The following is a 21541-nucleotide window of genomic DNA, read 5'->3' as shown; positions in this document are numbered from 1 at the left end:
TAAGCTAAAATTCTATGACAATGAGACAATTTCTGACCTGTTATTGTTTCTGCCTATCTCCCCTATGGGAAGAAAGACCCATTGGCTGATATTACTGAGGCTATAATTGGCCACTGTAGTTCGAGCTGTAGATTCATCTTTGGCTGTGATGCAAATGCTCACCACACAGTGTGGGGTAGCAGTGATTGTAACCAGCGGGGAAATGTACTAATGGAACATATCTTATATTTTAACTTGCATGTCCTTAATAAAAGCAATGAGCCTACCTTTGTTACATGTAACAGAAGGGAAGTCATTGACCTTACTTTATGTAACTCAATTTCTACAGATTACGTTACTGATTGGAAGGTATCTGAGGCAGTTACTGCTTCAGATAACCAACTAATTACTTTTTCTATTAAAGCCTCTCTGGACTGAAGGTCATAAGGAGGAACCCCAGAACAACTGATTGCGGTTCCCTAAGAGCAGCTCTGGAGAGGAGGATGGGGAGCTTCTCTGGTAAGTACAATAATGCTAATGATGTGGAGTGGACTGTTGACCAAGAGCAACAGATCATACTCGATTCTTATCATATTTCATGTTATGTTACATCTACTAGCTCTCCAAGGTGAGTTCCTTGGTGGTCTTCTGAGCTTAGTAAATTATGTAATAAATGTACAAAGCTATTTAACAGAGCAAAGAAATCTAGAGAAAGGCAGTCCTACTGAAACGCTGTAACTGCCTATAACAAGGCTATCAGAGCATCAAAACGTCGCTCTTGGCACTTTCTGCGATGGTATTAACACTACTTCTGCCACTGCAAATATTACAAAAGACAGATTCTTACAATTTAAATGCCATCCGTCTTACAAACGGAAGATACAGTGAATCAGGGGAAGAGGCTCTTGGAGAACTACTTGAAGCTCACTTTCCTGGATCTCATCCTATAGAGAATGAACATCTTTATGATAATCCTACAACTACTTGCAGTAAGTATGACTGGGAGGCTGCCAAGATGGTGGTCTCCTACGAAAAGGTTGTATGGGCTATCAAATCATTTAAGACCTACAAGTCACCAGGCATGGATGACATCATGCCAATAATGCTTATTCAGGGGGTGAACATACTCGCCCTTATTCTATGTAGGATTTTCCGATCCTGTATAGCATTTGAGTATATACCTAATTCTTGGTGGAATACCAGGGTAATTTGCATACAAAAACCAGATAAGGAAAATTACTTTGAGGCTAAATCATTCAGACCAATTAGCCTCACTTCCTGTTTGTTGAAAGCTATTGAAAAGCTTATTGACAGATACTTTAGAGACACTGTGCTCATAGATAAGTCACTGTCCTCCACACAGCATGCTTATCAACCTGGCAAGTCAACTGACTCTGCTCTTTATGAGCTCTCCTTCATGCTTGAGAAAACTATCTCAGATAAGGAGGTTGCTCTTGTGGTATTTATTGACATTGAAGGTGCGTTTGATAAAGTCCCTGTTGAGACTATCATCAATGCACTTAAAAACAGAGGCAAAAATTCGGTAATCACTAGGTGGATAGCCAATTTGCTATCCTCCAGGTATGTTTGTTCCTCTTTATCGGGTACAAGCATGCCCTCAGGGAGGGGTTTTGTCCCCTATCCTAAGGTGTATGGTTATGGACTCTTCGTTAGTTCGGCTAACTGATCTTGGCAATCCCTGTGTCGGGTATGCTGATGGCATTGTTATTGTTGTCAGAGGCAAGCATGGTAAAACAGTCTCTGATATCATGAATAATGCACTTCTAGAAGTAGCTAGATGGTGCTCTGACTCTGGCTTATCTGTCAACCCTCCAAGATAAGTTTTGTAGCCTTCACAAGAAAAAGGCATCTTGATTTAGGTAATGTATACTACCTAGACTATAAATTGGAACTCACGGAGAAAGTCAAGTTTCTCAGGATGGATATACTCAATGATTATTAGTCCTATTATTACATATGGCGAAATTGTCTGGTGGTCAAGGACTAGATTGAGCTCCGCCAGGTCTAATCTTAAGATTAGACCTGGCGGTCTAATCTTAACCTTTGTAGTCTATTAATAGACTACAAAGAATGATCTGTGTAGCCCTGTCAGGCTATCTTAAGACCACTCCCACAGCTGCTCTTGAGAGCTTACTTGGGCTTCTTCCATTGAACTTACATATTGAAGTTGAAACTCAGACAGGCATAAAGGGTCTTATGTACCTTGGTTTATGGAAAGAGTATTCCAAACACTAATTCTCCTCGGTGGCTTAAAGGCAAATGCCTAATATGGTACACTGATGGTTCAAAGTTTGGTCTCAAATCAGGAGCAGGAATTTATTGCTCCAATGATGGTACCAAACTTCACTTTCCCTTGGGAAGCTATGCCACTGTTTTATAGGCTGAGGTCTATGCCATCATCTTGTGCTGTAAGATATGCTTAGACAAGGGATATCAAAATATGACTATCCGCATCTGTTCTGACAGTCAGGCTGCTCTCCTACCACTGTCAGAGTGTAAATTCACCTCTTTGCTAGTGTGGGAATGCTTTTCTGTCCTCTGTGACCTATCTACTCACAACAGGGTACATCAGCATTGGGTACCTGGACATATGGGTATTCTTGGAAATGAGCTAGCTGATGGAGCAGCACGGGCTGGCTCTAATGCAATTTTCTGGGGCCCTGAACCTGCATTGGGAATTTTTCCCATTTCTTTTAGGACATCTATATTCAAGCTCTATGGCAAAATAGCCCATGAGCAATGGTGCGTCGCTGACAGTCAGAGACAAGCTAAGGAGCTGAATCGTGACTGACAAATTCAGACAAATTAAACTTTGAAGGAGTTGAATGAATGAATTTTTAATGTTTATTTTTGTATAACTTTTTTGTCTTTTGCATAATACCCTTGCATTGAACAAAGAACAATATATCAATGAAGATTATGCTTTACCATTTTCTACAGGTCTAAAAATAGTGCTTGCAGATTGTGCAAATAATATGCTGAAAATGTAGGTAGTTATAGAGTTTTCCCAAATGAGAAATAAACAGTTAATACAAAGATTTTACAGTGAAAAATAATACTTAAATAGCACATTTATAATATTGAAAATATTTAAAATATCTGCAAAAAAGTTTTTTTTTTTTTTTTTTTAAGAAAAAAGAAGCAACTAATAAAACTATAAATAACAGGTTGTAGAACAAAAGGTAAGAAAAATGCTTCTGGTTTAATTAATTGCACGCAACTAGAAAATTTTATTACACCGATTGATTATAAGGTCACATGTCAAATTATTAGTTTTATAACAAAATAATAAAAATTGTTGCATAATTCTCCATAATTTCTGAATCGCATAGGCATTTAATTTCACTAAAATGCAATACGTATACATAAAAAATACTTACATGAGCTCGTCGCATGCATTCAATTTCAACATCATGCTTCACAGCTTTCATCAGCAATATTGGATTTGCACTTTCAATACGAGATCCCTAGAAGAAAATAAAACTTTGAAATAAAAAAGAAGGAAAACATTTTTACTAAAATAAATAACAAGAAATAAGTATAGGGAATAGGCTTTAAGGACTTGGAAGAATAAACTTCATCATTTCATAATAGTTTATATTAGAACTTATAAAATATTATAATGTGTTATATGTTAAATATTTGAAGTTTAAAATTAAAGACCATAAACAGACAAATGTTTGGTGTTCTATTGTCTGATGATTGGCCAACCTAGTGATTAAAGTTTAAACAGCTTAAGTTGGGACCCTTTTAAATTCGCCCAAAAAATGGCCCGAATAGCAACATTTAAAAAAATAATAATTTCATACATTTTTTTGTCATTTAGAAATATTTTTGTTCATCTTATTTTCAATAAGTTGAGTCATTACTGAAAAATAATCAAAACTTAGCTGCATTATTGTTCTGGTGTAAAGGTAAAAAAACTTTAATAGAAATGTTTAAGATAATTAAATATTTAGAAATAATTAAAGTAAAAAAAAAACTAACACCTATTAGAAAAAAAAAGCTTTTGTAAAGTTGAAAAAAAAGAAATAGCAAACAAATATCTGCTGTATTCCTAAAAAAAATTTTAATGCTAAAAGTAATATTTTTCGGGGAAAAAATTATCCATAAAACATTAAAAGACATGTATATCAGAAACGGTTTTAAAAATGCAGAACTATCATAAAAATAGCTATAAAAAACAAAGGTACAAAAGTAGAATAGAAAAAATAAAAATCTATCTTGATTTTTGAAATTTTTGAAGTATTACCCTAATTTCACGAAAAAGTGAAGATTAATGTCTAATAGGAATCCTCTTAACTGCCATATCATACTACAAACATAAGTTTTTTGAAAAAGAAAAAAAAAACATTCTTAATTTTTAAACAAAAGATTTAAGGCTAAAAATCACACTGCTGTATTTCTAGAAAACCTTGACCATAAGAGAATATTCATTATATTCATTCATTCCTGTTTATTAGAAACGCTATTTAAAAAATAAAATTAATAAAAAAGTTAGAAAAAGAAAAAATTGATCTTAGTTCCGAAATATAACTTCAATGTTCAGAATTATAGTTTCTATGCTACTAGTTATCTGCCTTACCGCACAAGAAAAAAGTGTCAATAAAAGAATAAAGTCTATTAGAAACACATGCTTTGCTTGAGATAGAGCAGAAAAACAAGCAAAAATGAAACAAAAAAAGTTCTTAATTTTTAAAACATAAAGTGGTAAAAAAAAAACGATGAAATTGATTTGCCTGAAAATAATTTAAAAAAAAAAAGAAAATATCAGCATTACAAAACTCATGGTTCAATACTAAGTAATCTATGTTCAATTTTTCAAATTTCGTTTTTCCAATTATGTTTCAGAACATAAGTTAACAAGTTTAAGAACTTAACAAGTATGAATAAAAACTATTTATAATAATCTATTGCAAAAAATACGATTTTAAATTATTCTTCATTAAATCTAATAAAATTTCCTTAAAAAACTTTGTCAAAAATAATTTTCCAAGTGAAACTTTGACGAATATCTAGCCAAGTGAATATTCGTCTAAAGGGGCAAATACCCAATCATGGCCAAATATGCTTTACATCCCTATTGTAAATTATTTAACACTTTTTAACACATATACCTAATTTATGTGAGTAACTACAGATGAAAAATATTCTTAAGTAATCCAGATATAAAATATACATACATTTTATAAATACTTTATAAGTACTATATGTATTTTATAAATATATATAAATATTTGATACCACTGTCCCATTGTGCACTGAAAAATATGAATTCAATTAAATATTTTTACCATTTCACTTAAAAAGAGGAAAATCTAATTGCAAAGAGCAGATGTGCCAACCTGGGAAAATGAAAAAAGAGGAGGCTTTCGTAAGGAAGAGAGAAATGATCATGCAACAGTTAAACATGCAAAATAAGACACAAAAGTTTTTAAAAAAATTGTAAATAACAACACTTTAGTCTTAAGGGAGACTTTATTTAGTACATAAAGAATAATTAAAATAGTTATTCATATTGTTAAAATCATATATCAAAATTAAACAACTGTCAATATTAATATCTATAATGCTGAATAGCAACAACAGGATGTAAATTTATGTAGTTAATCCATAAAAAGATTCAAGCTAGTGATCGTTCATTTAAAAATAAATGGGCTAAACTATGTTATTTTTAAAAAATATAATAAATAAAGTTTAGGAAACTAAATCAATACCTTTCTTGAAATGGAAAATTAGAAACTTCATTTTTAATAAAAAATATTTTAGATTAGAGATCAAAATTTTTAAGGAATTATAAAATAACAATTGGTAAATAAAATTTTAGTTATTATTATTATGATTGACAGTGGCTGTTTTAGCTCTTTTTAAAAATTCATCATCAAACTTCTGCTTATAACAGGGTTCTGAAATTCTAGATTTCACAGTGATTAAGTTCTCCAAGCAGTGCCGGATTAAGACCTCTTGAGGCCCTAAGCACTGAAAATATTTTGGTGCCCCCTCCTCAACAAATCAAATATATCTAGTACTAAGTCACGAGTTAATTCAAAATATAAAATCAAAACTTTTTGTAAAAAAAAGTATTTATTCAAATTAAATAAAAAAATTAAAATAGAATCAATTGAAAACTTTTCAATAAATATTAAAAAAATAACTTATGTTTGTGTGTATGTACAATGTGTAAAAAAGCAAACACTTTGAATAACTTATGATCGAAAGTTTGAACTTTTATATACTAAGACTCAAAATACTTTAAATTAAAAAAACAGACAAGTACTTTTTCTAAAAAAAGCATGCCTTTTTTTTCGATTGATTCGAATTCTTGACTCTCGAAATAAATAGCCATATGTCGAGAATTTTTCAACCCAACTAAAACATTTTAGCTCACAATAATAAAATTCATTTACCTAAAAATAGTTCATTCTAAAAATAATTTTTAAGAAGTATTAATCATTTTATATTATTTTATTTATTAACAGAATAGTCGAAAGAACTTTAAATTGAAAATTTGAACAAATGTCATTTTGAATGACAAAATACAAAATTTAATGTGTACTAAATCAATCAAATAAACCTTAATTATTCAATTTTAAAAAAGTTATATATTTAACATTTAATTTCTCAAGAACTTTTCGACAGATTTCGTTCAAATTTTATATTTTACCATTTAAATAAATATTCTTTAAAATTATATAAAAATTTGCATATTTTTAAATTAAAAATTGTTCCGTCCATTAATAATAAATAATTTAAAAAAAACTATTTTTGACAGGGAATTATTTTTAGGTTAATGAATTTTATTAATAGTTGCAAAATTTTTTCAATTCGTTTCAAAAGTTCTCGGGGCATGGCGAAATGCATGAAACCTGCAATTGAATAAAAGAGTCCAAACTTTCAACCTAAAAAAACTTTTGGGATCTTAATTTCCATATTGTGAATACCATCAATATTTTGAGAAGCAAATATCCCAATTCAACAACAATAACATTTATATATGTAATGTAGGTATAGGAAGCACGTTTGCCGGATTTCATAACTTAAAAAAAAACTTCTGCACCAACTAATTAACATATTTTAAGTTTGGCCCTCAAACCCTTTGAGATCTAGTAAGTTAAAATCCGATCATTAAATCAAGAGTTATTCAAGTTTTTTTATTTTATTTTACGCACTGTATATAATACAGCATAACTTTTACAAATAATAATGCTTTTCATTATTCCTTTTTCCTTATTAAACCTAATATATTAATAATGATAGGAAGAGGGGAAAAACAGTGATGAGTAATTTTATAAATACAACAATTATCTTTAATGATCCTATAAAATCTGGATTAAAAATCTGAAATGAACTTATTCCATAATAACAACTCACTCTAGATTTCATCTGTGGAAAACAGAACTAATTATCTAATAAAATTATTACTATTTTGTTCTATATTTTGGACATTCTGGTAGTTAGTTGACCTGTCAAAGTCAAAGGTACAGAGGAGCTTAAGAGTAATAAATTACTATCAATTAAATCTTAATTTGACTATTAAAAAAATGACCTTTTAGAAAAAATGATAGAAATCACTTAAAACTACTGCATTAAACCTGTACTTGAAATTCTCATAAGTGATAGCAGAAACTTAGGTCTGAAAAAGCTGTTACAGTAAATAAACACTCTGTCCTCAATAAGTAAATAAATGCATAAACAGAATACTTTAAATAACTATAAATTCAATGATCAGATTTTCATTTACAAATTCAGAACATTCGTGTTTTTATAATACAAAACAAAAACATAAATATAGCAACAATGAATATAATATAAAAACTGAACTTAAATAATAATCAGTAGAAAATAACAGACCATCATTTTTAATTTATTCACTTTTTTTGTGTTACGATATTTTTTATTCCTGTATGCATACGCGTACATAATACCACATAAGTTTTATAGAAAATAATTTCAGGTTTGGAAAAATATAATCATAAATGTAAATAATCATAGGTATGTAATTTTATTAAACCAATATTTATCTTAAACCAACTAAAATCTACTTTGCCTACTAAAATTTTATGTACTAAATATTTTACATATTCTTTACAACATTTAAAGACAAATTCTTAAAATAAATCAAAATAAAATTTGTGTATTGTTACCTAAAATTTTTATTTTAAATATAACTTCATAGAATGAAATTTATTTCGATAAGATCATTCATTTAAAAAATTTAATTACTTCTTGAAACTTATAATACGGCAGCCCCTCTTAAAAAACATGTCACATTGTATTTTTAACAAAAGCTTGAAATTTGTTTTTATTGCTTTTGAGTATTATTGTGTAATAGAATGCTTAAATGTAAAAAAAATTATATAATTTTTAATAATTGTAATTTTATTTTTACATATAAGTTTAATTTTTTATTATTAAAATATAATACTATAGGAAAATTAAACTCTTCGCTTATATTGATTTAGACAAAATCAATATTGATCGATAAATAATAATTATTGATAAAATTATTTGAAGGATTTAGCTACTACCTGAAGCAACATCAGTTTTACACTATTACAGCATGCTTTCAAAAGCAATAGTTTAGAATAATGTTTTAGTAGAATAAACTTTTTCTGTGCATTCATGTAGGATTCAGTGCACTCACGTTCTGTGCATTCACGTATACACGGGGGTGTGTAAATACGTGAAATTAGTTACTGATTGTAGCATAAATAATGTTATTGGTTAAAAATTATGTCAATCAAGAAACTTTTCTTTTCCTAGACCTCCCACTTTCTTCAATCTTATAAGTCACCATTTATTTGTATATCTACCCCCACCCCCCAACTCAAAAGGAAGACAATTTGAATTTTCTGAGATATGCACCCTTTTTTCTTTCGAAAAAAAAAAGAAAAAAAGAAGGGGGAATGAGTCCCCTATAAAGATATCTGAGATGAAAGGATGTTCTCTGTCTGTAGTAAATCAATTGCTACGCTTGTCTTATCCTTAAAATGTTTCTTCTCAGAAAATTTAGCTTTGTATTCTAACACATATGTTGGTGACAATCACGGTGGTCCTTTTCAGGAACCTTCGAATTCATGGAATCGAATGCTGGCAACATACAGATTTTGTTGTTTTACTGGATTGTTTGTTATAGGCAGAAAGCAAGATCAGGTTAAATTGAACCACGTTTTCCAGAAGTCTATTACTTATAATAAAATAACAGGGAACAACAATATTTTTCCCACTCGTTTATGCAGAATGACCAATTTTTATTTTAAGAAAAAATTAATGGATAATGGAAATACCTTAACTAATTATTTATTTATTTCAATCTGATTTACACACAAGCTACAAGTAAAAATTAAGCACAACTATTAAAAAAATTTTTAGTGACGGAAATAATATTATTATATTCAAAATATTTACATGTTCAAATTATCATCATAATAAAAGTTGATGAAATTATACACATATATTGTATATATATATAATCATTATCATTAAGGATTTTCCTTATTAGTTATTAAACATATTTTAAAATTCAATTAATAAAAATATCTTTCTTAAATTTGCTATTTATTTTTAATTTGAAATTTTCAGTACTTTTCTTATTTCTTAATTATAATTTTTACAAATTTCGTTATAAGATGCACAAAATATAGTTTACTTGCACTAAACAAAATTCAATGATTAAAAATTTTATTTTATTGCTACTTATTTCTTACATTTGCTTTCAAAATTAAATTAGTTTTAATGGATACTCTTCTTAACGTATTTTTCAATTTCAACGAACATCCGGTTCACATTGAGAATTTACACATTTTTTTTGCTCAACTTTTATAACATTTGTATTTATACAAGACTCTAAGGACTAAGGAACCTATAATTCTTTCCTTATTCAAAAACTAGCTGCTTGCATTCATATTACGTAGTATATATTTTAAATCTTAAAATCTAATTTCGTTATTCGATATATATAGATAAAAGAAATCATAAGTGATGCGAAGTGTGTGGTCATATTTTTCCTAAATTTAACCTCTCCTCCACAAAGAAATTTCGAAAAATGATACTTAAACACAGCTCCTTTTTCTTAATTTAGTGAATAAAAAAAATTATTTGACGTAAATTTTTGAAATAGATTTTTGCAACACAACCTTTACGTAATTTGATGACTTCTTTTCCAGTTGCAATGAGAATATAATTAAAAATATAGTATAAGCAAATATTTTATGTAGTATAAACAAAAACATGCGCAGAAACTGCAAAGATGCACAACATAGATTGTTTTTTCACATCAAAAATCACATTTTTTACATCATCAAACCATTGCATCAAAATTTTGTAAATCAAATTTTTTTTCATAAAAATATATCAAATTTCTGGAGTATTAACTTCTACAACTGCGAAAATATTCTGTAAACATGAATCGTAGCAGTATGTTATGGAATCATTGTAATGGATAAATAAATAGAGCTTTTATCGCATAGAAATTCACTACCTAATTTAATTATATGACCGAAAATTTTTGATACAAAACATCTTTTTTTTTTTTTTTTTCTTTTATTATGTGAAATTTCGTACTTAGAAATGGTTGCTATCTACTCTTAAAATGGAAGCTCAAAATAATAAATTTATTATCAATGTTCCAAAAAAAAAAAAATTTACTGCGAACATTTAGTTAGGCTTTGTGGTGCCCCCCTATCCTCTGGTGCCCTAAGCACGTGCTTAGTGTGCTTAATGGTTAATCCGGCCTTGTCTCCAAGTTTTTGACTGACATTGAAGATCTAAACTGTGTGTGAGCTTTGTTTACTAAGCTGAATAAGCGCTCACACTCCGCATTGCTATGTGGAATTGCCGAAATTGATAGCATAAATTTAGACAACATAGCATATTTATTTTTAATTTAAATACACCAAATAATTTAGCACATTTAGAATCCATCCTCTCTTCAGATTGGACACAATCAATAGATTCTAGCTGCAGAGAGCTAAATTGGGACTGCAAACTGCCTAACTCTGTGTCTTTATCCCCCCTAAGATTTGCAACAACTGAGGAAATCTATCAATAAAAAATCTAATGCTGTAAAATGATGGTTCCCACATTCTCTAGATTTGCCAACTTCTGCATTAATAATGACCACATCATTATAAAGAAATTTTTGTTGCATGTAGTCACAAACCTTTAATAAATATTTCCTAACATCACAGTAAAAAGAATCTTTTCCTTTCAAAGTCTCAACAATAGTTAACGTGGAATTTCCAATTACTAGGTCACAATCATCTTTCTGGTCTTCTCAAAGATAAAAGTTGACATCGAATAAAGAGCTTTTGGATTGACTTTTTACTATATTGGGTAGCATAAATTTAGACAAAACATCCTTGAAAAGGTTATTCATTAACTGCCTCATGACATGAATTTTGGGAATGTTACTCTGCAAGTGCAAATTTAAGTCTTCAAATAAAGGAACTATATACAGCAAAAAATGAACAAAGGCTTTGTTCAGGTTTGATGACAAAAACATGAAGATTCTTTCTTCTCTGGAAAGAATTTCACTAGGTGGTTTTGCAGATAACTCTTCAACCTTTTGTTTCTTTGATGGAGGCATAACATTGTCATTTTCTCTTTTTTTTCTGATGATCTTTTTTGTCTCTGTGTGAAAGAGGTTCTTCTTAGGAATAACATAATTAGGAAGGGCAACACCCGGAGTGCTCTCCACTTCTTTAAAAAAAGAAGTAAGAGGTTCCCAATGTAGTAAAATTCTTGACAGACAACGTCCAACAGAGAATCATCGAGTAGTAACATGTTTTAATATTTTTCGTACTTCAGTATAATGCAACTCATGGAATTTTTTAAGGCGTTCCTTGCACTTTACGCTCTTTTCTAAATAAAAAAAAATTTGTCCCCAATATATTCTTCAATATTTATTGGCAAGCACTTTGCCCCCCTTTCAGATGCCAAATTTAAGAGACGGCATAGGCATCATAGAACAAATAAGTCTGGAATATCTTTAGTGAGGATTACTGCCACTCCATTTTTTCTTCCTGTCATCACAGGAGCATTATCAACACCTAAAGCTAAACAATTTGCCAAAGGTATTTCACTAGAAGTATCCAAAATGAGCTTAGAAATATTAACTCCAGTGGATTATCGAGTGGATTATGGATTATCCTCTGATTATCCACATGTTTCTGTCTCATAACATGAGCAGATATATCACCTTTGCCTTCATGCATGATCGAGAAATCCACAAAACAAAACGTGCAGAAGGCATAATTCAATCCTTTTTTAGAAGCAATAATTCCAGGAAATTCTTCCAAACAAGCTTGGTTGAAAGAAATTAGGTATTTCTTATTAACTTTTTTTGCTGCCATTATATATATCCACACAGAAAACTAACTAACAAGACAGAAAAACGAACGCTCACGCATAAAAACAAACTCTGATTCGAAGTTGCTAATATTGATTTCACTTCACAGTACAACGAAAACGATCAAAAAATAATTTCTCAGCGCATACTGCGAACATTCTTGCTTCCAAAAGCAGTATTTACGAAGAGAAGCTTGAGTCAGCAGTTATTCTACTAATAGCAGACGCAGAAAGGAAAGGCAAAATAGCACTCTTGATTGGTCAAGATATACAATAAACATCACCACTCAGGCCAGGCCCAGCTCTGACGTAATTGAGATGGATATGAATGAAAACTTAGTTCAGCGTTAAAATAAGTGAAAAAAACGGAAATTTTTGAGAAAATTCCGGAGGAGGAAGTAACTTGCAAAAACCCGGTGTCTCCAGCCAAAAGCCGGAGGGTTGGCACATCTGAAAGAGGTTTTAATCTATTATGTGGTATAAAAAAGGATAAACTCAAGTTCATTTGAAGAAATGAGGAAAAAAAGGGCATTTTTTTCAAAAAAAGTACTAAAACATGTTAAATGTTTCATCATAAACTATAATTTACTATACAAAAAGTAAGTAAGTTACTCACGGAAAGTTTTTTTGTAAAATAAATGCTTCAACTTAGAAAAATAATGTAACATTTTTATTCCTTTACTCTTAAAAGTTTAACTCTCAAGAGTAAATTAAACATAGAATAAAATAAATTTAAGTGTCTAAAGCGGAGATATCCTTAATTTGAAACAAAGCACTAATAAAAAATGATAAAGAGTTTCTAAAATTCCAATATATATTTTGATAGCACAAGATTCAATGCAATTCTTGGCACAAGAAGTTGCTTTCACAAACTTAATATAGATTTTTAACATTTATAAATGTGTTAATTAAAGTGAAAATATTTGGACACAATTTTAAGTTCATAAATAAAAGTTATGCTTAAGTCAAATAAATACAGAATAAGGCAAAGTTTAATGGCTTTAGATAAGGCATGCCCTTATAATTATTTTTATGAAACATGCAGATTTTAATGGTCTAACATGTCGAATTAATTCTAATTTGACAAAAGTTCTGAAATTGTATAGCTTTGAGGGCAGTGAATACAGAACACCATGAGTATAAACAATTTTTATTTGCAGTAATTATGAAATATTGCGTATTTCCTTATTTCTAAGGATAAGTGAAAAATAGTTTTAATTTTCTATTTTTACTGCAAGTAGTTTTTGAGATCATTTCATTTCAATTTATTGAAATAAAAAATTGGCATAATTATTTCAATGCAATAAAAGCAAATATAAATTGTAGGACGCTAAGTTTTCCTGTTCAAGTTTAACATGGCTTCTGCCACTCTAATGACTATCATGTGCAGTTGTGAGAGTGGCAGCAAATGTGTTTAAAGTACTGCAGTTTCTGGAATATAATGGCAGCAGAAAAACCAACAACAAATTTTAAGAAGTTTTAAAAATCACCTACATACCTATCTTTAACTATATAATAACCACCTATCTAATCTACAGGGTATCTTCTACATTTTAGATTTTCAAATCTATGACTTTTCATGAATAATTCCAATAATTTTTTATGACTTACTGAAGTTACTCTTTTCTCCACAAAAACAACAATAAATTTAAAGAATTATTATAATAACATTAATTAAAATGATAGGTATAACTAAAATTGTTATACTCTGCATCTTCATATTTATTGATTTCAAAATTAAAAAACAGAGTAGCGAAAGAGTTGAAGCAATAAAATAGTGAGAGAAAAAATAAAAGCAAATACCAAAATACTGTCAGATATATGAAGTTATTTAAAGCTGCTTTATTACTTCTTTAAAGTAAGTGCAACATAAAACACCTAAACTAGAATTTTAAATTGATAAAATAAAAAAATAAATAATAAATAAAAAAATTCTGAAATCACAGTAGTTTAAAAGATAATTCGCTGTAGAAATGATGTTCATCCTTTTATTTTTTGAAAGAATACCATAATATTTAAAGAACAGGATAAGAGCATTTTATATTCTAATAGAATATGACTATGAGGGGAGATTTTGCTACAAATTTAGATATTTGGAATATCAAAACTGTGAAAGGGAGGGGCAAATTCCATTTCAAAAATTTGATTTTTCGGTGAACTAAACCCATGACTTTCCATAATTTTTTTAAAATATGGATTTAAAATCATGACATTTCATGACAAATTTCGTTCAATACCGAAATCCATGACTTTCCAGGTGCGCAGATACGCTGAATCTACCTATGATTCAGTGATATTATAATAATGAATAAATGGAAAATTTCAATAATTCTTTAAAAATGGTGAAAGAAAGTGAATTGAAATATAATTAATAACTAATTAAAAATGAAATGTTTAAATAATATAAGTATTATTGAATAGATTTACAGGGATGATATCGGAAGGAAAAGAAAAAAAAGCTGAAATTCTACTAAAGACATATACGAAAAGCCATATACATAACAAAAACAAATATATATACAGTCAGACTTCTATTTAACGAACTTCCATTTTGCAAATTTTTCTAGTTTGCGAAGTTTTTCGAAGAATCAAGAACATTTTGGAAATTTCTTTGTAAAATAACTTCAAAATAGCAAAATGAATTTTCCATTTAACGATTTTTTTTTTAGATCCACTTTCCCTATTTCCCAAAATATTTCAGATAATTTCCTGTTAGTGCATTTTATGGGGGAAATGACATTGAACTGATTTTCGAAGTCACTTAATTTTTAGAGAAAGCAGTAAAATCCATTTCCCTTTTTGTTAGCATTTCAAACGAAAAACTCAGACAAAATTAACGGATTTTATCAGTAGCAATTAAATTTAGAACGCAAGAAGTAATGTATGTTTAAAATTACTTTCATGATATATGCAGCTATAATTTTATACATACATTTAGCTTTTTTTAGTTGAAAATGTATGTAGCATGATAGTGTTAACTGGACACGTTTTGCTCTATTCTTGCTTTCTATGCAGATTTCTTTTATTGTTAAGATTTATAAATAAATAGTAGATACTAGTATACAAGATAAAGGTGTGGCAATTGCTATTTTAATTATATCTAATGTTAATGAATTTAAAACCTGCTTTGTGTTGTTAAAGTATTTCAAAAATTGATTTTCTGTTTAATGAATTTTTCATATAATGAACTTATTTTTGGGATTTAGCAACTTTGTTAGAGGTCCGACTGTGATTTCAAAAATTATATTATAATAAAAATTATATCTCAATGAAAATTATATCTTAAATATCTTCTCTTACAAGCAACAATTGGTTTATTTCTGACCTTGAGGAAGGAGCGATTAAGAAATAAACACAGCCAAGTTTGAACTTTTGTAGCCTTGGTTTATATATGAAGGGAACATTTTTGGTGCTAATTGCTTGTTTACATTTTAGTGAAACTGAAAAATATATCCATCATAATAAATTTTAAAATACCAAAATATGATTCTATTGGCATCATCTATTTATAACAAAAACAGCTACAATGAATTTAGTATCCATTAAAAATTTCCAGACTGTTATCTGCATCGGTAAAATTAATCATTTCTTTCAACAGATGATTTGAGGAAAATTTACAAGAAATTATGTCAGTAAAAAACTTTAAAATATATCCAAAAAAATTTATTGCAACATGCATTAATTATTATTTATAAATGGTAGTAATAATGAAAGTTAAGTTAAGCAAAGAAAAGCTTTGCGATTATTAAATAACATAAGATATCAGTCTTATGGAAATTAAAACTTTCTTTGGAATAAAAAAGATATTTTTGTCTGAAATGGAAACCAAAATAAATACAAAAATGTCACAAAAACATACTTACTTCAGGAATCAACTTTAAAAAAGCATAGCTAGATTTTCTACTAATCTAAAAATTAAAAATAAATCTAAATTAAATAAAATTCATTACAAATATAACACACTATTAAGAGGCAGTTTCTTTTAAACTCAGAGTTGCATACTAGACACAGGGATGAGATTGGTCAAAAGGTAAAAAAGCTGAATTTTACACATACACATATTCTAATCCAGTTTCGCTGATGTTGTAATGTCTATGTATACCAACAATCGTCGATAGAAAAACTGTCACCTTTACAGCAACTAATTCAAGAAAAAAAACTTACTTCTTACACGAATCACGATAAAGGATTTTGAAAATTACTGGAATACAAATAGCGATCTCGGATTTTAAAATCACGTGAATCTGAATCACGATATTGAATTTTGAAATCGAATGAATATGAAACTCGATATTGGATTTCAAAAATTTAAAAATACAAATCATGATGCGTAATTTTCAGATAGCTTAAATACAAATCACGATGCATAATTTCTAAATCGCGTGAATACAAATAGCTACATAGATTTTAAAAACGAGTAAATACAGATCTCAATATTGGATTTTTAATAAGAATTGCAATGTATGTTATTGAAATCGCGTGAATAAGAATCATAAGGCTCAACTTTTAAATCAGGTTAATACGAAAATCGATGTTTGATATTAAAATACGAGCTATCTAGTGGACTGGTAAAAATGCAAAAAATCTTATTGTCCGCGCAGAAAATTGCTAAAATAAGCAAAAATGCAAAAAGGGTTGGCAGCTACGTAATGTGAATTTTCTGTTTATCTTTGAAAATCAGAAATAATCATTTTAATTCAACGGCTAAATCTTCATAAAAAAACAAAATATTTATATAAAAAAATTTTTTTCAAAAAACGAAAATTTTAGAGAATCGGAGTTTTTGATAAAAAGGCTGAAATTCGAGAGACAAAAGCGAAAAAAGCGGAAATCCGCTAAAAAGCTGAAAAATCTCATTCCTGTAGACATTTTTGAATATTCTGAACTATTTGATTAACTGCTGTTGATTAATTTTAACTGTTGTTTCATTTTTTTTAAACATTTATTTTGGAAGTTTAATTTAGGTGAGGAGTCAGAAGAGTTGATTCCCTAGAATTTTAGAAAATTTAATAAACTTACATGTGACTATACTTTTTGTGAAATGAGTATACAACATCACCAAAAATTATTTTTTACTTTTCTACTTCCTCACAAACTATTAAAACATAAATGCTTGCAATTGACCTTTGTCTCAAATTTTTAAGATCATTTAAAAACATTTAAAATTCCAATTGACCATTAAAATCTACTTTTACCGGCCGCTAATGCTGCAGTATTTTCTAATTTTCAACTTTTATTTATAATTTATTATGATGTAATTTGTTGCTTTCTAGAAATTTATGTTAACATGCAAAAGTATCTTTCCAGGTCAAGTTTTTCAATAGCTGTTTACCTTGGAATATTTGATGGAGAGAGGAACTAATGATAGTTTAATTGAGGCTGTAATGTATTAGAGAAAAAAACCTTCAATGCATAAAGAAAGTAGCTTTTATTCCAACAACAGTGAAACCAAATATTTTTTACTTATATTCAGCATTCATTCGGGCAAAAATTTAAATTTGTTTAAAAAGTTGACAATTTAATTAAAATAGGTCAAGTAAGCAAGCATATAAGCTTGCACAATAGGTCAAGTAAGCATATTTGAAACAAATGTATCACATCAGTACTCATTTATGGAAAATTTACTTATCTACATTTTTTGTATCGATTAACACTTTCTCAATACAGAGCCCTGTTTGTGAGATATCTTGAAAATAACTTATTTCAGGTCAAGTTTTTTGACCTAGCAGCCAACACTTACCTCCCCAGAGGTAGAAAACTTAAAATTATTGTATTGAGACATTATCAAAGCAGTTCAAAGAAGAAGAAAAATCTTTGCCATCAATTGTTTATAAATTGAAACTCTTCACAACTAGCCCACTTATTACAATGAGAATAAAATTACATTTTTTATAGCCTTGATCATAATTAGTGAAGCATGTGTTCCTAGGTGAAAAATAATTTATTTCTCAACAGGAGCATTCTATTTATAATGGTATCGTTGATTTTATAGGGTAATATATTTTTATTAAGAAGTTTTATATGTAACATATATATTTAATACAAAATGAAAGAAATGTTGATCATAAAAAAAAAACTAATGAGATTCGTGGGACACAGAAAAAAGCATTAATTGAATGACCTTAGTTTTTTTATGTATCATTTATAATTCTTTTGAAACATGAATTGTTACTTGATACAGTGGTACTAGATCAGTATTTTTCAGGCCTAGGATTTATCTTACTGTTCGGTAAATGGCAAAAGGCAGTAAGAGATCTTTGTTATTTAGGAGTATTAGAATTATTTGATATTTAGGAGTAATGGTAACTCTTTGAAAACAGAAGTTTATCCGGAGGGTCAGATTTGACTATGAATTCTATGGGTTTGGTGAAATTATGGACGAAAAATAACAATTCCTTTTTAACTCACAGATTAGCTTGTGCTTATGGATTACTCAAAGAAAAAAAATTCATGGGATTGAATAAGAGAGTTAAATATATATTTATATTAAAAAAAGGAGCTAATACAAAAAAATATAAACTTAGTTTATAAATAAATAGTGACATTCTGCACTGAAAAGTTATAGATATGAAAAATATTGAAAATTAAATAATTAACTAATTTGATTTTAAGAATTTTACTTAGGTTCAAGAGCTTATAATAACATTTAACAGTATTAAGTTTTTTTCTAATAAATATAATATATAATTAAATAGTTACCCAAATTTTGTCATGCTGCTGATTGACAAGCCAACTTAGAAATTCTTGAATTAACTGATAGGGCCTTATTTCTATTCGAATTTTATCAAAAGAACCTTCTTGAAAATGACGTTTAACCTGCGCAGTAATCTTGCAGTCATCTATAAAAAGACTAAAAAGGAAATTGCTTTTTATATAAAAATATTAGAAGCAAGCAAAAACATTTAATGGGAACAAAAAAACGTTCCTAACTTCTTTAATTTTAATGATTGCAACTTGAAATTAGGGAGGTAATGCCATTTTATGACCAAATAGGAAAAACAGTTTATGTTTATGATAGCTGACTCTGTGAAAAATCAAATTTAAAGGTTTGAGACTTTTCAGGAGCTAGCATACGATTGAAATAGTAAAAATAAAATTATACATGAATATCACAAACATTTATTTAAATCCCCCAAAATATTTCAAAACAAAAATTAAAATTTTTGATGTTAAGAAAAAATAAATTTGAAAATCAGGTTAGACAAGTTTCCTTCTCAATCTCTCTCCAATCCCAAGTAGAACACCCATCCTCTTATTTACAATGCTTTTTTTTTGTTCACTTGTCTAAAAGTGGACAGGAGCTGTATTTTCTCAGCATGGTCATCTTCAAAGTGTAATAACTCACAAGAAACTGATTTTCCATGTTAATAATTTATCAAAACTTAGTTATCTTTAAAATGTAATAGATGGTGATACAATCATCATTATTGTGAAAAATGAACATAAACCATTCTTTCTCCTTGGTCTTTATTTGAAATGGTCCACTAAAGCTTTTTGAAAAACCAAAATTACATTATATTTTTTTTTTATCTAAGTTTGAACAATATTTTGATTAAATAAGATGTTAGATTTTTACAGCAACAACAATGGTATTAAAGTTATTTATTGATCTGGTGTCTATGTAACTTACATTCATCAAAATGATACGATTTAAATTCAGGGTGTGTATCCAGATTTTTCAACAAAACATAAGCAAGCACTTTTCAAGCACTCAAAAATATTTTCAATTACTTTCCAAAAAAAAAAAAAAAAAAAATAGGATCTGTGCAGTAATAAAAACTATTTTTTCTATTGTTTAAAGTTCTTAATTCATAAACATAAAATCAACAAAATTCAATAACATTTTCACAGCAAACTTTACATAATCATGATAAAATAACTAGTTCTTGATGAATATTGCAGAGATAATTGTGAAAATTATGCAGTTTTTGTAATTAAGAATGACAATCGATAAGGCAGAGAAAAAAATCTTTCTTTTTTTTAAAAGATAAAAAATTGAGCACTTTCTACAAACTGCGAATAAAAAAAGCACTTTAAAGGGCTTTTAAGAAATGCAAATCAAAAATAAGCACATTTTAAAAATGCTACGCACCCTGAAATTGCTTTTAACACTACACAGAAATTTACAAATTCAACATCTTAATTTTCATACTGTTTTTAAATTACATATTGTGATTGATACTCACGCGATTCCAACGCAAAAGATGCATAGTCATATGAATAGAGTACAGTGTAACGTCCCATATCCGGACGTCCCTTTTCCGGAAGGGTCGATTTCCCGGACACTTTTTAACAATCAAAATAAACAAACATTTCTTCATCTTCCCTACTCCTTAAAAAATTTAAAAAAACGAAGTCTTTTGACAGGTTTTTCCCCTTCTCAGCTTCTAGAGATCTATGCATTGAACCCATAAATCAACAGAAAAGAGAACAGAAGATCTACTAAGATGATGACGCTCCTCCTCTGGAATGCAGGAAGGGGGGGGAGATTTGTTTTCAAAAGAGCACAACTGAGTCCACTCCCTCCCCCTTCTTTCCTCTGCAGCTGGCTAGTAAAAGAGGCATTTCCTGGAACCTTTTTATTTGAGTGTCAGGGGAAGAAGAAATACTGTGAAAAAGGGTAAACACAGCAAATGTTAAAGTGGAGGGAGAATCCCCTTTAGTCACACAAGAAAAAATAAAGAGAACCCAATCAGCATGCCACGCCTTTATGCTTGATTGATAGCCAATGATGGGAGAGAAAATAAGAATTTGTCACAATCCCGCCCTCAACTTGAATGACAAGTAAGGAGGAAATGAATTTTTCTTCTCCACCTACCCACCTTAATGAATGACGGGAATTTCTCCTTCTTGCTTGAATCGTTCTAGTTCAAAATGGCGGAGAGAGCAATTAATATTTTCATAACTGAATTTTTTTTCGTTTTCTATATTTATTTTTAAAATAGCAATAATTATTTTTTTTCTAATATTTTGTTTATGATTGATTAGATATCATTCTAATACTAAAACATTATTGCCCAAAAAATAATGTTTATTTATTTCCTGCTTCTTAGATTCAGATCATTTTAAGCCTTGTTTACCTTGGAGGTCAATTATACGGAAAAATCAAATATACGGACTTCGGGCAGTCCCGCCGATTCCGGATACGCGACTTTCCACTGTATAACACATTAATATTTATGTTCATGAAATT

General features: G+C 29.0%; 1 protein-coding gene across 2 annotated transcripts in view; it reads right to left on the bottom strand.

Moving 5' to 3' along the window:
• The window catches only part of LOC107454822 (xaa-Pro aminopeptidase 1), a 145529-nt gene that overhangs the window by 54260 nt on the left and 69728 nt on the right, over positions 1 to 21541 (bottom strand). For both annotated transcript variants that reach the window (XM_087154615.1, XM_016072127.4), the window contains 3 exons: positions 19048 to 19198; positions 16212 to 16256; positions 3381 to 3467 (listed from right to left, as the gene is read on the bottom strand). In XM_087154615.1, the coding sequence (XP_087010741.1) occupies positions 3381 to 3467; positions 16212 to 16256; positions 19048 to 19198 (283 nt within the window). The remainder of the gene's footprint in view (positions 1 to 3380; positions 3468 to 16211; positions 16257 to 19047; positions 19199 to 21541) is intronic.

This window comes from Parasteatoda tepidariorum, chromosome 11, assembly GCF_982258835.1.
Source record: "Parasteatoda tepidariorum strain Cologne lab strain chromosome 11, Ptep-v5.0, whole genome shotgun sequence".
NCBI lineage: Eukaryota > Metazoa > Arthropoda > Arachnida > Araneae > Theridiidae > Parasteatoda > Parasteatoda tepidariorum.
Note: the sequence above shows the minus strand (reverse complement) of the source record. Positions and strands in the feature narration are given on the sequence as shown.